The sequence below is a fragment of the Gnatocerus cornutus genome, chromosome 5 (genome assembly GCF_029298725.1).
Source record: "Gnatocerus cornutus isolate USDA-ARS CGAHR chromosome 5, icGnaCorn1.1, whole genome shotgun sequence".
Classification (NCBI taxonomy): domain Eukaryota; kingdom Metazoa; phylum Arthropoda; class Insecta; order Coleoptera; family Tenebrionidae; genus Gnatocerus; species Gnatocerus cornutus.
The window spans coordinates 9,629,007-9,648,300 of record NC_142237.1 but is presented as its reverse complement, the minus strand read 5'-3'; the positions used below and the strand labels follow the sequence as shown (position 1 = coordinate 9,648,300).

The following is a 19,294-nucleotide window of genomic DNA, read 5'->3' as shown; positions in this document are numbered from 1 at the left end:
TTTATACTGTTTTTTGTAGTTCATAATTGTGTCGCTCAAAGATGGAATGTTCAGCAAAGCCAATGTGTTATTCAAAACTTAGTTTGTGGATGGAGTTTCTACGATATCCAGGACTGTTAACAGGCGGGCGTGAATATTTCAGACAATAATTTGTTGAGAATTTATATTGATTAATTCAAAGAGAATAAAATTTGTCAAGAATTTATACTGATTAATTAAAAATGAAATGTTTTGATTTAAGATGGTGGTTTATTTCGAGAATTTAACGAACTAACAGATCGTGTGGAATTTTCATAAGTAATTTAACAAGAGAACTCGAAATTATCGGAAATTTTTCCGACAGACGGGACGATCAATTGAGACGAGTGAGCCATAACTCAGTTATTTGTTGTCGGATCTAATTTAAATATCAGATTTGGAATTTGCGGAAAATTCTGCTTACAGTGATGTACATAATAATAACTCAAGTTTTCTTTAAAAAAATAAGCGAGACATCGATATCATTTGGCATAGTTTTAGTCATGAATTTTCGCGAAAATTTGCAAATTTTGACTTTTGAAAAATTTAAGAACTATTTCTTATGTAAATAATCACGAGAAGAACGATGGCAAAAACCGCAGCTTAATATCTGTAACTGGAGGAAAAATTTCCCACAATTTCGAGCTCTCGAGTTATATTCGTTATCACAATAAAAGTTTTGAAACTTCAATTAAATTGCTCAGTTTGAAATTTTTAAGAATATTTAATTCATCAGACCTAATCGTAGTTTGAAGTGAGTTCTTCATGAGTAGTTTATTTGCTTTGCTGGCATTGTAAAATTGACCACGTGACTCAAGTTAGCTGTCATTTACCTGTCAATGTCTGTCAAGCGCGATAAAATGCAAAATGGCCACGTTTGATTTCAACGACGATAATTTAGTGAAAAGTTCAGAATTAAGTGACAGAACTGAATGGATACCGTTATCACTTACACTGGTTGAATATCCCAAAGGTATAAATTTTCACAAAATACCTTCCAACGTTCTCCAGCAAATTTAATATTGACCCATTAGTTTTGACATTTCACAGTTTACTAACATTGAACTTCCAAACGTCATGACTTAACTATCGCTTTTTTTCAGGCGATTTTTTGGGAAAATTGTTGGCTTTGATCAGCTTGGCCCCTTTCGGAGTCGGGGCAGGTTTTGTAGCTTTAATCTTATTTCGAAGAGATTTACACACAATCACGTTCTTTTTGGGAACGTTATGTTCAGAAGCGTTAAATTATTGTCTGAAACACACAATTTGTGAGGAAAGACCAATGCGGCGGACAGATTTATATGGGGAGTATGGGATGCCCTCCTCACATGCACAATTTGTGTGGTTTTTTGCCACATATGTAATATACTTTGTGTTTATTAGGTAAGATGAGAATAGATGTGGCTTTTTATAACTACAACTTTGTAGGCTGCATCATATGAATAACAATACAATTATTGAGAACGTTTCAAAGATATTGATTTTATCTTCATCATTAGTGATGGCACTGTTGGTCTGTGTTAGTAGAATTTATTTGCAATACCACACGATATCGCAAGTTTTGTGTGGCGCCGTCGTTGGAATACTGTTTGCAACTTTTTGGTTTGCATTGACCTATATGGTATTTACACCCCTTTTCCCTCAAGTAGTCACATGGAAAATCTCAGAGATTTTGTTATTAAGAGACACTACTCTCATACCTAACGTTTTGTGGTTCGAGTACACAAACACGCGACAAGAAGTTAGAGCAAGAAGTAGGAAACTTGTTAGTATGAAGTCCCAATGACATCTACTGGAAGACGGTTTCAGATTTGCATTACCATATCGGCTGGTCCGGTACCTAAAACTGTACTGGCCGCGAAAGCGGTAATGCGCGTGAAACCGTGGGGGGAAGAAACAATCAATAGTTATTTTTATATCTGCAGCTTTTGTAAATCAGAATTGTCAATTGATGACAAACTCGGTTTCATTTCATGTGACTCTATGTTGTAGTTGATGTGTTTTGGGAATGTAATCTACCCAGAAATTCATATAAAATGTATAACTTTTTCTACTATTGCAATACTTTAAGCGCTCGTTGTTTATTTTTTGTTAGGAGGCTTCGTTTATTCGTTGTTGATATTTGATGATTTTATTCTCAATAGTGTTTGACCTACGTGGTAGGACACGTGACTGATTAATTCAATAAGACTACAATTCGCCTCCTTCGACATGACACCACAAGAGGCAGGTTAGATGACTTAGTAACTTAACATAGTAAATCGTATTCGGTAGCTTTCCTTCTTGTTGACGTTGTTGTTATTTTTTCAATTCCATTTAGAATAAGTGATTATTATTATTAGGTGTACATTTTGTTTGCTTGCATTTACACATAAATCGATAGAAAATCATTGTAGAATTTTTTCATTGTGACAATACTCATACATTATTAACTAGCAATCGTTTGGATTGTTGCGGTTTTGTTAAATTGGCAGCCATTTACTACTGACCCAGCGCCTCCACCAATTTTCTACCATGACACGTGTTTTTATTTTGAAGGCGAATTTCGTGGCAGTAATAACTGAAGGCGAAAAAACGCGCAGCTCCTCTTAATTAGTTTTAAAGAGTTTACTGTAGATATTAAAATGATTGTTGATGCTTTGATATTGTCGAAATGGAACTGCTCGTTTCTTATCTAGCCCTCATGAAGTTCAATGGCTGCAAATTAGTCCATTTTCGCATTTCTTCATTTTTGGACATTCGTAATCATGTACTTAATAACCGTCGACTGATTTATTATAACTAGGCGAGGTGTAATAGCAAGATAGTTTAGCTAAAAGTGTAGCAAAATACTGCAAGCAAATATTAGACTCCATCAGAATAATTATTGCTTGCAAGTAAGGGAGTGATTTCGAGGATATTCCCCTTAAAGTGCTTTAATTAGAAAACATGTATTGGCGGTCAAATCTGTCAACACGATGTTGGCGGCTTTCCCAGTGCAATATTAAGTCTTTGACAAAATAAGAGTGGGTTTTTAATTTGATTTTTCGATTCTAAAGATTACTCGAAATCGTTCAGGGTAAAAAATTAAGGTTTCGTTCAAAAATCAAATAAAAAAGCGCACAATGTACAGTTTTTGGACCTTTTTGTGTCATTGTTTTATTGTTTGTATGTTTATAAATAAGCAGTAGATGAATGTAAATTTTACTACCAAATTAAATAATTAACAAAGCGGTCATGTTGTTATTTACCCAGTTCCTCGTCTTCGCTGTAATACTCGGCGATCGTTTCGACAAGTGGTGGTAACCTACTCTAGAAAAAACTTACTCCAACAAGTAATCAAGCATTACATCACCAACTTGTTCGGGATAAAGTTTCCTTGAAGGTCTCAAAAGACTGAAATCTGCCTTCTTTCCTTTTAGAATTTGTGTGACTTGAGTTGTGGAAGTTGACGACGCTAACCGCTTTTTATCTTTTTCTTCCAAATCGGGGAATAACAGAAATAACGGTGGCTTCTCCTCGTGTTGCAAATCAAATATTTGAATAACATCTTCGTCTTCATCTTCACGAAATTTTGGATTTATGAAAGCGGATTCACATGGCGTCATTGGTATAAAAGTGCCTTCGACGTCGGAACTCTGCAAACTACAACTAGTACAGACCCTTTAAACTCGTTGGTACTTACAGATGACGAACCTTCCCCTTGTCGTTTTCTGATCGGAACAGTTTTGTGCCTATGCTGTGGGAAATTGGAGTTATGGTCCATAAGAGCGGGACTTTTTCATACTGTCACTTGCCGCTCAATTTTGAAACAGTCACGTCCTTTCCATAAGTGCTGCCAACTGTCATTGGTCAAAATAAATTTATCGCGGTTTTAATCAGCTGCTTCCGTTTAAAATCCACGAAATTGATAAAACATGATAGTTGCGTCTTCACAAAGAATCATTAGTTGATCCCACGCAGATGACATTTCCTGTTGTCAAACTGCCATAAAAATCAATATAATGCAGTAACGACTTTTACAATTCATTTGCCTTGACCGTGATCAAAATTCGTTTAAAATGGATTTCAACGTGAAAAAAATCGTAAAGGATGCTGGGGCTGCCATCAGTCGCGTCGTTCAGGTGAGCCCTAGACACCCCACTTTTAGGTTATGTCGTTGATTTCTAGATGACTGAGGAAAAATTAGGGACGTCCGAAAAAACAGAACTAGACGCCCATTTCGAGAACTTGTGGGAACGCGCGGACAATACAAGAGTTTGTACGGAGAAACTTGTCCGTAACACGGAAGCCGTTCTTATTCCAAACCCTGGCAATCGCATGGAAGACTTCATTTATGAAAAAATCGATAAAAAGAGGCCTTCAAGATTGAGTAATTTGGAGTATTTGGGCTTGGATATGATTGAAGCAGGGACTATGTATGGTCCTGGGACTGCTTATGGGGGTACTCTGATCAAAGTAGGGCAGTGGGAACAGAAGTTGGGGCAGAACGAGCGAGATTTTATCGGGTCCTCAGCAATGTGCTTTACACAGCCTTTGCGCAAGTTTTTGGATACAGAGATGAAGACCATCCTCAAGGAGAAGAGTCTCTTAGAAACCAAAAGGTGAGTTCAAGAGCAAACAATGAGACAAACAATTTTGGGATTTCAGATTAGATTTGGACGCCTGTAAAAACAGAGTCCGCAAGGCGAGGAGCATGTTGGGACAGCCTACAGTAAGTTGATTGAAGTACACAAGGGTTGACATGAATACACTAATTTTTTTTCGGCGATAGCATTTTGCCTTACCTTTGACTCAGGTACTTTTTTTTATTACTATTTTTCATGTAGTTGTAACACATTTACACAACTCTTCATGTTATTGACTGATTTAATATCACCGTTTTTCTTCTAAATGTTGTATTTTGTAAAACTAACCCACTTTCACGCTTACTTAACTAAACAGAAGGATGGGATTCCCCCAGAGGAGGTCTTGGAACAGGTAATCGCCTCCCCTTAACATCCCCTAAATCCCAACTTGAAGTTAAAACTACAATTGTTTTTCTTAGGCTGAGCGAGATTTGCGCATTGCGCAGTCCGAGTTCGATAGACAAGCCGAAATCACGAAATTGTTGCTCGAGGGGATCGGAAGTTCGCATGCTGCACATCTCCGGTGTTTGTTGGAGTTTGTGGAAACCCAAGCCCGTTTTTATTCCCAGTGCACAACTATAATGACAGACTTGCAGAGGGAGCTTGCAAGGTAAGAGCACCACTTTAAATCGGTGATAGATACATTTTTAGCTCGTTTGAATCTATTAGAAAATATTGTTGGCTATATGTGGTAGACTTGAAGCTTAGAGGGTAACTTGTTGATGGCTTGATGCATGTTGATGTTTCAGCTCTGTGAAACCAGGCCCTATTTTGAGAATTAACAGTGAAGATCTCGAACCAGCGGTACCTAATAACACACGGGTCTCTTCTCCTGCCACGTTTGCCCCTGTGGTTATAACCACTGACGATTCAGATTATTCAGTCCTTTAGGCTTTGCTAGTTTCGAACTTGTAGATGTGGGATAATTTAGAACTAGAACTGGGCCCGCCAAAGGCAAGGTGTTAACAACACTTCACTGTTGGTGGCCCCATACTTCATATTTTAAACACCAATTAGTTTTTTACAGCGGCCGATAAATTGCCTCACAAGTTAATTGCACTTTAGATGAATGCAAGCAATATTAGGCTTACGCACGCAACGTTTTTATTTGGTCGTTTTATTTTTGTTTTTAAATCGACAGTATGTCCTCGATGCCTGGTGTTGATCCCAATTCTCCCATTAATCCTAAACTGAACGAATGGAACAACGAATCTTCAAACATGAGGAAAGCTAGGGTTATTTACGATTACGATGCCCAGGATACTACCGAATTAAGTCTGTTGGCTAATGAGGTATTTTATTTACTTTAATTAAAATGTTTCTGATCTTGTTTTCTTCAGGTAATATTAGTGCGAGAACTGGGTGAGAAGCCTAACGAAGATTACTTGTACGGAGAGCGAGGGCACCAAAAAGGCAAAGTCCCTAGAGCCTATTTGGAATTCATGTCGTAACGTCTTCCTTAATTCCAAATGAAACATGTATTTATTGTGATTCCACATAGATGTATCATTCCTTCATTATTTCGAGGCATTGATGACAATATCGTGTTCATTACTTTTGTTGAATCTTACGTAATAATCAAACTTGCCCCTTTTAATGCAATAATGCAGTCAATTTATCTTTAACGGTGCAATTACACGAAATGTATCAGCAAATTAAAATTGTATTAATAAGCTTTAAACCGTAATTAAATGTGTTGGAAATTTAGCGTATTAAACTCTACTCACTAGTTGTAAAAATTGTTAATCGTTAAATGCAAATAAAGATGTACAAACATTAGGACTGTTTTGAAAAAAATACCCTGACTTGAAAATGGTCGGTTTATTAAATTAAACAAAATTTACTTCTTCTTGGAGACACCAACAGTGCGTCCACGGCGTCCGGTGGTTTTGGTGTGTTGACCACGTACTCTGAGGCCCCAGTAGTGACGCATACCTCTGTGGGCGCGGATTTTCTTCATGCGTTCCAAGTCTTCACGCAATTTGGAATCTAACGTCGCTGATGTCAACTACAAAAGAGATTTATGCGTAAATACTCATGTAAACAATTCAGTTAAGTAATGTCATTTTTTCCCTTCATTTCAAATGCGATTAAAGATTGGTTTTTATTGGATTAAAAATGTCGTATTTTAGACTAATTGTGCGACTCCTTAGAAATGGCTTCCCAGATTTCACTACAGCAATGACTGGTCCCCAAATCCAAGCCCTTCACAATCAAACCTTCAATACAAATAATTTCGCACACGCTACCAGCAGTGAGAGACTTCTCATAGACACTGCCGTTTTAATGTGCCTTATAAAACCAACGTGAAATTCACTAACCTGGTTGTATTTGCCGTCAATTATGTCCTTTTGCCTATTCAAAAACCAATCAGGGATTTTGTATTGGCGTGGATTTGACATAATTGTTACAATTTTCTCGACTTCCTCTTCGGAACATTCACCAGCACGTTTGTCTAAATCCACATCGGCTTTCTTCAAGACAATGTTGGAATATCTTCGGCCGACACCCTTAATAGCGGTGAGGGCGAACATAACTTTCCGTTTTCCATCGATGTTCGTACCCAAGATACGAAGAATGTGCTGGAACTTCTCTGGTATAACGAGAGACTGCAAACAGGAACATTGAGGTTAGAAAATCAAAACCTGGCAAAGAGCAAAATAATCAGAAATTATCATTTTTTGACGCTTTCATGTGCTTGAAAAGAAAAAAATCTCGTGAAACAAGCAGATGATGATTGAAATAACAAGCGATAATTCAAGAAAACAAGAAACTCACCATTTTGCTACCACTGCACAAACAAGAAGGATTGCCAACCTCAAAGTGCGAAAAATCTTGCCACAGTACCAATACCAACCCTAAAAAAGAAATTCACTATAAGTAGTTCAAATGTACACTTGTCAATTTTGACACCTGTCAACTGCCCGATTTGCCACCTGTCATTAGTGTTTTTCAACAAAAGTATGTCAAGTGCACAAAGGAGTAATTAAATTACCTAGAAATGAGTAACAAAATGCCAGATGCTTCTTCCGGGGGCATCGACAACGCCCTGGACGACGTCGTGGTTAAAGACATTCTAAATTCCTTCACGGATCTTCGCCACTACTCTAAAGAAACCGAAAAAGAACTCAAAGAAACCGAAAACAAGTCGATTCAAGACTACATCAAAGAGAGCACAAATATAGCGAGCTTACACAATCAAATTTCTGCGTGTGATGAAATTTTAGCAAGAATGGAGTTGATGTTGGTAAATTTTCAGACTGATCTTGGTAGTATAAGTAGCGAGATTTTGTCTCTTCAAAGAAAGTCGATATCTATGAGTCAAGAACTCAGTAATCGGCAAGCCATACGGGGACAGTTGAGTCAGTTTATTGACGATATGGCAGTACCTGAAGCTCTCATTGTGGGAATTATGGATAGTCCAGTTACTGATAAGGATTTTCTGACGCAATTACAGGTCTTGAATCATAAAATTAGTTTTGTTAAAGAACAGAGCTTTAAAGAATCAAAGTCGTGTTTAGATGTTAAGGATATTTTAGAGAAACTTAAGATAAAAGCAATGAGTAAAATAAGGACTTATTTATTAGAACAGGTTTATAAGTTTAGAAAACCGATGACGAATTATCAGGTTCCACAAAATAACATGTTGAAGTATAAATTTTTCTTTGAGTTTATTTTATCAAATGAGAGGAACGTGGCACAGGAGATTTGTAACGAGTATGTAGACACAATGAGCAAGATCTATTTTTCATATTTCAAATCATACTCTGGCCGTATAATGAAATTGCAATATGAAGAATGCACCACTAAGGACGATTTGATGGGAATTGAAGACACAGCAAACAGAGGTTTATTCAACAAATCATTGAAACATAAAGGAACAGTTTTTACTATCGGAAACCGCGGGGATGTCTTAGCACAGCAACTAGAAGCCCCTATTATAGTCCCTCATGCTCAGTCCAAAAACCGATATCCCTTCGAGGCCCTTTTCCGCAGCGAACAATACGCTCTCGTTGACAACGCTTGTCGTGAATACTTATTCGTTAGCGAGTTTTTTATGGTGAGAGGGCAACCAGCTCTCGACTTATTTAATCAAATTATGGGGAAAACCACAGGACTATTGAAGGTATTTCTTGTTCCGTTTTTGCATGATTACTCAATCACTTTTTTTCAGAAAAACTTGGAGTCGTTTGTGGCGGACTGTTATGACACGATTGCATTGTTTCTTTGTTTTCATCTAATTCTACGTTATAAAATCATGTGTCATAAACGGTGCGTCCCAGCGCTTGATGAATACTGGGACAACTTGGAACGGATCATTTTGATGAGATTTGAGATTGTATTCCGACTGAACATTGCGAGTATTCGAGACTGCGATCCTACGAAATTTAATTTGGAGATGGGACCTCATTACGTATGTTGGGAACTGTTACTTAATTGCGATTAGATAAGTAGGAATTAGAGAAACGCAAAGCTGTTATAACTGTTTATTTTGATAGTGCCATAAAATGATCCAAAAAGTTAGTTATGACTTTGACGATTTCAACGATTTTCAGGTCCTTTCAGGTGGCATTTTATCGATGCCATAATTTAATGTTATAAATAGCTAGTTTAAAACTCCTATTAAGCAAACATTGGAAGTTATTAGTTATAACAGCTTTTGATGTCGACGTTTTAAATTTAGCAGAAAGAGCAAATATTTTGTTATTTCTGTCATTTTAGTATTTTACGCCAAATTTGCACAAATGGCTTTTTCTTCTACTTTTTTTTGTAGTCACGTTTCACACTTTTTTGTAAGAAGCTTATTCTCTTTAGATCACGCGTCGCTACGCCGAATTTAGCGCCGCCCTGGTTGGAATCAGCGAGAACTTTCCAAACGAACTGGTAAACCGCTTACTCGCAGAACTTCAAGAAGAAGTCGAGTTGTTCATCCTCCGCATGGCCGGGATTTTTCCTCAACGCAAAGAACAGTTAATTTTCCTTATAAACAATTACGACATGATTTTGCATATTATCATGGAGAGAACACGCGACAATTCCAAGGAAGCGGAGACTTTCAAAAGTCGCTTATCTTCAAGAAGCGGGGAGTATGTTGAAGAGATTCTCAGTCCACACTTCGGGGAACTCATGCAGTACGTCAAAGAATGTGAATATTTGGTCGAGAAAGGGAAGAGTGACGAATTGAAAAAGTTGGAAGGGAAGTCGTTAGCGATAGTACAGAACTTTTCGGCGAACTGGAAAAAGTCTTTAGAGGAGTTGAATAGAGAAGTGCTGTTGTCTTTCCCGAATCTCGTTACGGGGTCTAGTTTATTACAGTTGGCTTTAACTCAATTAGTGCAATATTATCATAGGTTCCATAAGTTGTTAACGCCTAATGTTAAAGCTCAACTTACGAATATTCATCTTATTATGGTCGAAATGAAGAAGTACAAGACCAACTATTGAACTAATCGTACTTAAATTAACTTAATGTGATCGCTAGGAAAATTGTAATTTTGGTTCGTGATTTGTAATTATTGTCGTTTTATAATATACCAATGATTATTTTTTGAGTCTTTTATTTAAAATAATATATTACAAGATAAATTACAACTACAGGTTAATGGGTTTTATATAATTTAAAATTGGCGTTTTAGATAAAATGATTCAGCCTTATTTTTTTAACGAATAAAAATACTCAAGAAAAACAAAATAAAACAAAAATGATGGCGCACACGAATGATGAAATGAGAGCGAAATAAATACTTAATAACTTAAATTATAGAAGGGCGTCTACGGCGTGGATCACTCCGTTCGTTGTGGGGATGTTTTGAGTCGTCAGAGGAACGTTATTAACTTTGACTTTACCTGCAACAAAAGCGGAATTAATACAACGAAAGATCAAAAAAAATAACGAAATGGGCAAATTACTGCCAATACTTTTTTGCAGAATGTTTTAGTTTCGAATTCATCGACTATTGAAATGTATTAATGAGATATAATAGCTTAACAAATATTGTAAGAAAAAATATGCAATTGATATTAGATGACACTACATATTTAAAAATGGTGACCAAATGAAAAATTTAATTTTTTAAAAGTATGACACCTTTTATTTTTGAAATTTAGTGTCAGACTAAAGCCCAATTTTCCCCTCTTAAAAAGATCTTGCGGACAAACTTCTAGTTTAGTCGGTACAATTTTTTTTCACTGTGGCCTTTCTGCGATAATTTATATCTTATACTCCTCCTATTTTTAAGCATATACAGAGTGAGCCTGAATAAAGTGAAAGGATTTTAACCCCAATATCAGATAACGCATTGACATAATGGCCGAATTTTGTACTCTAAATCGTCACCGTTTCCGAGCAAAAAGTGATTAAAGTTTTTTGCAGAAATCATGTTCAAGTTCACTGTTAGTCCAACCCATCCCAGTTGGGAATAAAAACGCTAATAAACAAGTGGCAAAAAACGTCTTTATCGGAGTTTCCGTTTTCCGTCAGTTTAGCAGTAATCGTGGTAGAGTAGTGTTGGTTTTACAGTGCCAAATTGTTCAAATTTGGATTATTTTAAGATTGATTGTTTATTCGTTGCCAGTGGTTTCTTCAAAAGTGATGTGATGAACTTAAAGTTATGAAAAGTGCTTTGTTAATTGGTGAATATGAATCGTAATAACCTCAGGTAACTTTTTAATTTTTTCATTTCTAATTAAAATTTCAGATTGGTTCATAAAGCAAGTCGGAAAAAGTCATCTTACAAACCAATCGAGATAAAGATTGACTCTTTTAAGAGCTCCATTTATTTCAAGCAAATTAATTTTTCGAATTTCGATTTTTTTTGCAGAAACATTATCTACATCGGTGGCTTATATTTTGTGGTTAAAATCATTGCGCTTTATTCTGGTGTATCTCGTATAGTTGAAAATTTATTAATAAAACAATTTAGCTCTAAATGCGTTTAATTTTTTTTCGCAATTTCACTCTCAGAATGTGTTTCGTGAGTTCTGGGACACCCATATTTGTATCGTTTTTTTTATTTTTGGTGTCATATCAACAATGACAACCTAACATTGTATTTCAAGTACCTATTGCTCACTTTAAACTGAAAAGTTTGTTCATTATTGCTTATCATTCCGGGAAGGTTTTGCCCCATTCGAATTTCGAATTTTTTTGCATAATCTTTGTCTACAGCAGGGTCTAATATTGTGGTTACAATTTTTGCACTTTATTGGGGTTCACTCAGTACATATCCTTCTAAATGATTCCTAGTTAGCATAGAAAGAACAGTTATTTTAATACAAATTTAACACATTTTTGATGCTATTAAATTCGTAACACTTCTTGTTAAAATAAGTTTTTTGACCCAATGCGTAGATAAGTAAATGCACAAATTGTAAAAACGATATTTCACATTAAAAGTGTGAATAAAAAGTGTCATACCTATTTTAACAAAACTTATTTATTTGGCCATCATTTTGAAGTACGTAGTGTCAAGTAATGTCAATATATTTTCTCTTAAAATGTATTTGAATGGCTTCTATATCCCACCAAAACAATTTCTATAATTTATTGTACAATAATTTATAGTCCATCCATGCGAAAAATGCGAAATTTTAACGCTCAGTACATTACAAACTGAAGCATTCACGGATGAAAAAAATTGTCAAAGTGGCTAACTTTTTTTGGAATTACTCATATTTAAATCGCCGATTGTATTTTTTGCCCCTGACATAATAAAGAAACAAAATATTTATCATTTCTGTGTTGGGCCATTAAGTTTTTACATTGTTTCTTCGCGATGGACCTAAAAAATGACTCGTGAGGAAAAGTGTTTTCTTATTCAGAGCGTGCGTTTGATCTCGGACTTCAACCTAATCATAAATTTCACGCCTAGAATTTCTTATTGCACAAATATCTCTGTCAGATGTATGTGTGCCTATTTCTTCTTAATTAATTATTACTGCTCACATGTTTACAACTTTTAACTATCAATTTTTGTGATCAAGTGAAAACAAATAATTGGTTTATAAATAAAAGTGAAATTGTTATTGATTTGCTTAAGACACATTAATATTAATATGTATTCAAATAAGTGTATCTGAAAGACTTTTTACTTGGAATTTACGATATTCTCGAAGAGAGTTACGTGGGTGTTTATGACAATGTAAGGAAATTCCCGTATTAAGGATTTATCATTGTATAGAGAGGTGTGGATAACAACTGAATTAGCATAGAGACATACATATTCTCTCCACCGCGACCCAGTTTGATATTGTTAATAATGAGAAAAATGCTTTCACTTTTGAAAATATGATTATGGCATCATTGTCGTCGGCGGCTAAAGACAAAAACCAATAAGCCAATCCTTGCAATTTAAATACGAGAAAGTGAATTTTCCCAAAACTATATACATTAAACATTTTCAGTTTCCTTTTCGACACACATGACGTCTATCCGGAGGCGTCGTTTCACTTTCTTCCGATGCACATCATCCTCATCTCTTAAATTGTTGACTTTGAACTTTAGCCAACTTTCTCGAAAACTTTCATACGGTTATTGTCGCTTCGATCGGTATGAATAATTAGATTTAAATGCGGAATTTTTCGCATTCTTCCTAGTCTGTGTCGCAAGTAGGTTAAACCAAGATGACCAAGAAGAGAGTAACCTTTCACTGATTGTTTGGAAAAAATCGAGCCTTTCATTTTCGACCCAATAAAACCTGTATTAGGTATAGATTGCAAATTTTCCTACCTGATTGTTTACTAATAGTAATCTGCTTGTCTTGGAGCAGACTGTCCCTGATTTGGTAGTACCTCATCCCGTTAGTGTACAAAGTTCCAGGAGTGAGGTGTCGCAGGATTAGTTCTCGTGCCAGCGTTCTATCGGAAATTGTTCTGGAAAGGTCTTCGGGTGACAGAATGGCGAAAGCTTTGTCGGTTGGGGCGAACAACGTGAACGTTTTCGTGCCTGCAGAAAAAAATCCCAGATTAATTGGTGATTTCTTCATTTGTCGTTGCGAGATGATGTTTAATTGTGAGCACGCAACTATTAAGAAATGGGATCGTGACTATTGTTTAAATAATAATGCAATTTTTTATGTTAGAAATCTCGGGTTATTAGGACCATTAAGCACGACAAGTGCGTTATTTCTACACGTCGAAGAATAGAAAAAATTTTGAAGGTCGCTAAGATGCTGGCATCTGACCTGGATCTGTTAATTTATTGATGACATGATGACTTTCCACTTCCTAAAGTGTAGGAACTGACCTAGAAGGTCTTAGTTCGGTGCAGAAACCGTAAATTTTGACAGGCGAAGAAAGTCCCAGTCTCTAATCATCTTATAATTAGAGTATAAAGTCGTAATCGCATGACAATCGCTATTATTCATTGTCTGTAACAATAAGAGGAAAAATGTACGTGCATACCTTGCAACGTTTCGGCAAGTCCGGAAGAGAACAGCGCCCTCAGGAAACTTGTAAATCTCCGCTCTCTATCGGATTGGAGAGTTTGCACAATATCTCCGACGGGTAATGGGAACATTACCCTATCAACTGAATGTGCTATTCCTTGAGGGATTTCAATATCTTTCTTCTCATCCAAAACCTTGGCACCGTTGATTGTCGTAATCTACAAACAAACAGTGATTTCATTGAGGTGATAACACGACGACAAGTGACAAGTTATCCAATTAACGCTAATTAGAAATCAAAATTAATTAACAACAGTCGTGAACTTGAACTCGTAAACAAGCACACGATGTGGGCCAACTAGAGCGCGGTGAAGGTATTTCTTTTTAATTGATGAAAATCTCAATTCACCTTAACGTCGTTCCATTCGACATCGTGCATGTTGTACTGGTTCACTCTGAGTTGAGTTCCAGCAAGTGAAACTCCAGTCATTTCATCTTGAAGAGAACCGATAGTAAAAGCTCCCGGAATAACGTGATGTAATAAAAGCTGTAACAAATCGTTTAGTTCCAAGAAATTACTAAATTTCAATCAAATACCCCACTTAGTAGCCTCGGGTTGTCTTTAAATTTCTCTTCAGCTCTTTCAGGACCTCCTAACTGCACAAGAAGAGTTCTGAAGGCTTTGTCAGTCGGAACGAAAATAGTGTAAGGTCCGGTTTCGTTCAGAATTGTGTCCAAACCAGACTGTCTCAAAAACTTCGCCATTGCAAATAAACCGTGTTTCTTCAGTACCTCGGGTAGTTCCTCTGGAGAGTGTTTCTCTTCAGATGAATCTACATAGCTCGGTGTTGTCGATATTGTCGGCGATATGCTTTGAAAGATCGACACTGATGAAGGAAGGGTCGGACTCGTGGGCTTCGACTGCTTCGCAGTCGATTGATAATTGAAAATGCTATTCTGATTTCCAGACGAAGTCGTTGAAGCTTGTCGAACTAAATCATTTCCTCCGTTTAAAATATGAGGTTGTCTTGTGATTTTCCGCGTCGACGAAACAATAGGAGCTGACGTGGTGGTACTCCTTACCGTACTACTCGGAAAAATCTTAGTATAAATCGTACTTGATGGCGTGGAAGTGGCGACGAAATGCGTACCAATATTAGTCTTCAGAATTGGTACACTTGACGCGTCTTCAGCGCTCGCAAAAGAATTAGGTACGACTGTAACACCAGTCGCTTCTTTCTTCGAAGTGGTCGACTCATACTTGGTTTGTACAGTCGGTTTGAGATGCGGAGGAAGTTTAATTTCGCCTTTTTGAATGCGTTTGAGAATCGAGTCAACGTCAACTTCCGGTTTTTCTTTTCCGCTGCCTTTGACTCCTTGAACTTTCAAAGTTCCGTCGTCTTGTTCCTCCAGCAGGACGAACGTGACTTTTTTCTCATCAGGGAGGTTACCTCTGATTTGTTCAAGGCCTCCACTGGCTCCGGTTTTGAGCAGTTCAAAGTTAGCGCCTGGTGGTAATACTCCTTTGGTGAGTTCGTCGAAGATTGCAGTTGGTGGTTTACTGGTAGTTTGGGCAAAGACGAGTTTTTCAAGATCGCTACCTGGTTGTATGGGAGTTGCCCCAGGTACCAGTTTTGGGTCGGTTGTTCTGATGACTTCGACTTTCTGACCATCGGGTAGAGTAATTTCTTGGGTTTTAACAGGTGATGAGGAGGAAGCACTTGCGACTAATTTCGGGTCTGTTGTTTTTATTACTTGTACTTTTTGCCCGTTGGGTAAGGTGATTTCTTCCGGTTTATTCGAAGGCGCTGGTGAAGGGGCGAGTTGTCTGAAAACTTGGACTTTTTCACCGTTGGGAAGTGTAATTTCTTCGAGTTTCCCGTCGGGTATTAACTTAGGATCGCTAGTTTCAATCAGTTGTACTTTTTTCCCGTTAGCAAGTGAAATTTCTCGCGAGGACAAGTTTTTAGCAATGTCGTCTTCAGGACTGTTTCCGATGGCTAAGCGAAGTTGAGCCAAAAGATCGTCTTTCGCAATTTGTTGCGTTTTGTACTGTTTCTGCAACAGACTTAAGTCCTCCAGAGTTTGAATCGGTTTTAACTTAGTTTCACTAGCCGGCAAAGCAGTTGGTAAGAAAGAAGCACTTGCCTTCTTGGTCTTCTCCGTCGTGGGCGGTTTAGTTGTTGTAGTTGTTGTCGTGGTAGTCGTCGTGGTAGTTGTTGGGTGTTCTTTGTAATAAGCGTCGACTGCAACTTTGAAAAGAGGAGCTTCTTCAGGGTAAATGTACCGAGGAACCGACTGGGTGTACCTAATGACTTGACCACCACCCGTTGGTTTATAAACTCTCTGGTAAAGCTTCTTTTTCTGTTCTTTCTGCTCATCGACCCATTGCTGATGGTCATTTTGAGCTTTCTTCAACGCCTTCTCGTACTGTTTTTCAACAAATTGATTGTGTTTCTCTATGATTGATTGTTTCTCCCGCAACTCTTTGATTCTTTGCTTGTGTTTTTCGGGATCAAGCTGCCGGATTTGGTGCTCAATCGCGATAATTGGGTCAATTGTCGGTCTGGGCGTAAACGCGTTGTTCTGTTGCGGCAGGTTGTTGTGCTGTTGTAGGTTGCTGTGTTGTTGAGGAATAAAATTTGGCGTAAAACTAGTCTGCGTATGATGTTGTACTAATCTAGTGTTGTCTTCAGGTTCAAGAGTCGGTTGAATGACTGTGGGCCCGATGGGTTGTACCGTTGATACAATCGGAACCTGTTGTACAGGCTGTTGAACTGTAGGCGTTGGTATCACTTGCAACAACTGAGGATTTTGCAAAATCTGCGGATTCTGATTCAACAAAACCGGAAACTGAGTCGGCTGACTGAAAACCGCCTGCTGATTGTAAACTGGAAGAGCACCAAACTGTTGCGGAGGAAAATGTTGAGTCTGAGCGTTTGGAAAGACATTGAATCTGTGCTGATGTTGCTGGATATCGCTCAAAATGTGTCCTTGTTGTTGAGGCGATAGTTGATTTCTTTGATCGAGATTCGGGAATGGCTGAAAAACAGAAAATTGTTGACAAATTATGCAACGAGTAAAAGGTGAATACGTTCTAATCCAAAAGTTTAAAGGTACAATTGAGAAACCGAAAATCGGACTTCTGATCGTGTTGTGGTTGCACTTTATGGTCAATGTGTCAAAAAAAATGTGAAAGTACTTGAGTATGCGGCGTTCGAATTTTGGCTATAACGGATCTAATTGTGTAATTAACACGTTACATCAGCTCGTCTTCCTGTGAGAATTAACTGTTGTTTGTATGATACTAGTGTTACTTCATGGGAAACTTGCGAAGAAAGGGAAACTGATGGTGATTTCTTACATCCGGATGATAGGTAGAAAGTTTTCCGGATTAAAAAAAAAAAAGAAACAAAAATAAATTAGTCAACTTTGATCTTTTACCGGCAATTGAGAGAACGATGGTACACAAACAAAGTAGTTCATTAATAGGTACATTTTTTCTCCTAGATAACTAGTGACTGGAGTAAATAAAACACCTCAGGCTAGTGAAAGTCAAGTAGCATCCATGGAGCTTATGCGAAGTGAGCGTCAGTAGTGAACAAAAATTCTAAATGCTAAAAGTTATGTAAAAGGAGTGACCGCTTGGTCCAGCAAGACCTCTTACATAACTAATATCGATCAGATCGAAGGCAAACTCTTCACATGCCCGGTTTAGTTTGCTATTTAATGACTTGTACTTATCTGAAAATTGCATAACTGGTTCAAATGTTTTGTTGGAGAATAATATCCGTGAACACGCCGTTATTAATCTTTTTGCAAGTATCAAAGAAACGCTAATGATGTCGATTTTTCCAGCATATTCGGGGCAAAGACACAACGCTCCTGTCGACATCTTCTGGTTACTCAATTATGACATAATTTGCTCAGAAGCACGTATGTATATTTCATGAGCCCAATTAAAATTCGTAAGCTATTACACGGTTTGTACGTCTTCATGTGAATAAAGAATGGGACATCTACTTTCGTCTCATCTCCGCACACCGATAATTTAAATAACTACAAGATAATTATACGGTTGCTCCAAAGGTAACAATCTTGAAATGTTAGAAAAATGTTAATTTATCTTTTCGGCGAAAGTAAAGGAAAGGTTTTCTCACTGTTCGAAAAGTTAATCGGTAAGGTCATGTTTATAATTTAAGTGTCCAGTAATCTTCGACTGCTCTTGACCTAGAGATTCGATCAGGAAACTTTCTCTAAAGGTCGAATTTATATCCGTTGACATTTTTCCTCATTATTCCTCGATTTCTACGTTTTTACATTAAGAACTAAATCATGTAAATAAAATAAAAAGTGTTGGAGGAGAGAAAGCTGAAAATGGGGAAAATTACACAATTTTTCAATTGAAAAAGATGTTTGGAGAAATTGCTAAAGGTAAACAATCAGTTGTCACTTTCGTTCAAATTGGCTTTCGCATCAATGGAAGTTTTTAATCCACTTGTTTAATTGGTAATTAAACCAAAAGCTTTCCTTCATTATAGCTTGTAAAAGTCAGATGGGACAAGATTTATGCAAAAAGGTGTATTAGAGAAAGTTTCCTGAAAAGTTGTCCAAATTTTTGAAACTGTTAACCTTTTTTTCCCGACGTTTTTCGGAGCGGAAGTACTGGTAAAACGGTTCCGCGATATCCGTGAGCGAAAATGCAGTCGCTACCACTACCGGTTAAAAATGCCAAGAAAATTGAAAAAATATAATAGTGACTTTTCGTCAAAAGTCCTCTGAGTACTCACTGCTTGTTGTCCAATAAACTGCGCAAACGCTGCTTTTGTCCACAGCACCAGGAGAACATAACATATGTAAAAGTTCTTCATTTCTTTAACACCGCCGTGTACCGGCACAGTCACCCACTATGAAGCCACTAGTCGACTGATCTTCCACCATCAATTGAAGTATCTTTTAGATGACTCCCCCTAAAGAAGCAAGGAAGATCTCCCCTACTCATTGTGATAACTTTCTTTCTCTTTCTCTAAGTGAATTATGTTTGTTTTGAGGAGACGAAGACGCACTCACTTTTTAAATATCTGCACAAATGTGACGAAATTCGGTTTTTACTCGGAGCGACAGAAAAATTCCTCCAAGAAGAAAAATGACGTAACGTTACGTGAAGAAATAAATCACGACAAGAGTTGTTCAGCAAACACATGTTATGTTATTACCGCTTTAGTTCTGCGGCCATTTCCGACAATGTCGGGAGCCAAATTTCGCAAAATTCTTTCGCAAGAG

At 37.3% G+C, this 19,294-nt stretch overlaps 6 protein-coding genes across 9 annotated transcripts; 3 read left to right on the top strand and 3 right to left on the bottom strand.

Moving 5' to 3' along the window:
- Positions 1 to 830: 830 nt before the first annotated feature.
- Positions 831 to 1,897, top strand: LOC148174254 (dolichyldiphosphatase 1-like). The gene is made up of 3 exons (XM_088037954.1): positions 831 to 991; positions 1,122 to 1,401; positions 1,447 to 1,897. The coding sequence occupies exons 1-3, from the start codon at positions 886 to 888 to the stop codon at positions 1,802 to 1,804; spliced, it is 744 nt and encodes a 247-aa protein (XP_087894080.1). The 5' UTR covers positions 831 to 885; the 3' UTR covers positions 1,805 to 1,897.
- A 1,215-nt stretch (positions 1,898 to 3,112) lies between these two features.
- Positions 3,113 to 3,812, bottom strand: LOC148174253 (uncharacterized). The gene is made up of 3 exons (XM_088037956.1): positions 3,683 to 3,812; positions 3,357 to 3,635; positions 3,113 to 3,309 (listed from the first exon to the last, which is right to left on the bottom strand). Exons 1-3 carry the CDS (start codon positions 3,761 to 3,763, stop codon positions 3,241 to 3,243), a joined length of 429 nt encoding a protein of 142 aa, XP_087894082.1. The 5' UTR covers positions 3,764 to 3,812; the 3' UTR covers positions 3,113 to 3,240.
- Positions 3,813 to 3,838: 26 nt separating this feature from the next.
- On the top strand, positions 3,839 to 6,404 carry EndoB (SH3 domain containing GRB2 like, endophilin-B). Of its 4 annotated transcripts, XM_088037950.1 has the most exons (8): positions 3,842 to 4,121; positions 4,168 to 4,601; positions 4,648 to 4,711; positions 4,772 to 4,795; positions 4,942 to 4,977; positions 5,045 to 5,235; positions 5,767 to 5,917; positions 5,966 to 6,404. In XM_088037950.1, exons 1-8 carry the CDS (start codon positions 4,059 to 4,061, stop codon positions 6,074 to 6,076), a joined length of 1,074 nt encoding a protein of 357 aa, XP_087894076.1. In that variant the 5' UTR covers positions 3,842 to 4,058; the 3' UTR covers positions 6,077 to 6,404. The 4 variants fall into 4 exon arrangements, with proteins under 4 accessions (XP_087894079.1, XP_087894076.1, XP_087894077.1 ...); XM_088037953.1 differs by lacking the exons at positions 5,767 to 5,917; positions 5,966 to 6,404 and adding an exon at positions 5,375 to 5,760 and having other exon boundaries at positions 3,839 to 4,121; XM_088037951.1 differs by lacking the exon at positions 4,772 to 4,795 and having other exon boundaries at positions 3,843 to 4,121.
- Positions 6,405 to 6,431: 27 nt separating this feature from the next.
- RpS18 (ribosomal protein S18) lies at positions 6,432 to 7,479 on the bottom strand. The gene is made up of 3 exons (XM_088037955.1): positions 7,404 to 7,479; positions 6,947 to 7,234; positions 6,432 to 6,633 (listed from the first exon to the last, which is right to left on the bottom strand). Exons 1-3 carry the CDS (start codon positions 7,404 to 7,406, stop codon positions 6,466 to 6,468), a joined length of 459 nt encoding a protein of 152 aa, XP_087894081.1. The 5' UTR covers positions 7,407 to 7,479; the 3' UTR covers positions 6,432 to 6,465.
- A 141-nt stretch (positions 7,480 to 7,620) lies between these two features.
- On the top strand, positions 7,621 to 10,172 carry Vps52 (vacuolar protein sorting 52). The gene is made up of 3 exons (XM_088037949.1): positions 7,621 to 8,751; positions 8,800 to 9,039; positions 9,441 to 10,172. The coding sequence occupies exons 1-3, from the start codon at positions 7,627 to 7,629 to the stop codon at positions 10,068 to 10,070; spliced, it is 1,995 nt and encodes a 664-aa protein (XP_087894075.1). The 5' UTR covers positions 7,621 to 7,626; the 3' UTR covers positions 10,071 to 10,172.
- A 67-nt stretch (positions 10,173 to 10,239) lies between these two features.
- Positions 10,240 to 19,098, bottom strand: LOC148174249 (uncharacterized). The gene is made up of 6 exons (XM_088037319.1): positions 18,802 to 19,098; positions 14,609 to 17,053; positions 14,421 to 14,558; positions 14,028 to 14,229; positions 13,354 to 13,569; positions 10,240 to 10,472 (listed from the first exon to the last, which is right to left on the bottom strand). Exons 1-6 carry the CDS (start codon positions 18,880 to 18,882, stop codon positions 10,384 to 10,386), a joined length of 3,171 nt encoding a protein of 1,056 aa, XP_087893445.1. The 5' UTR covers positions 18,883 to 19,098; the 3' UTR covers positions 10,240 to 10,383.
- Positions 19,099 to 19,294: the final 196 nt, after the last annotated feature.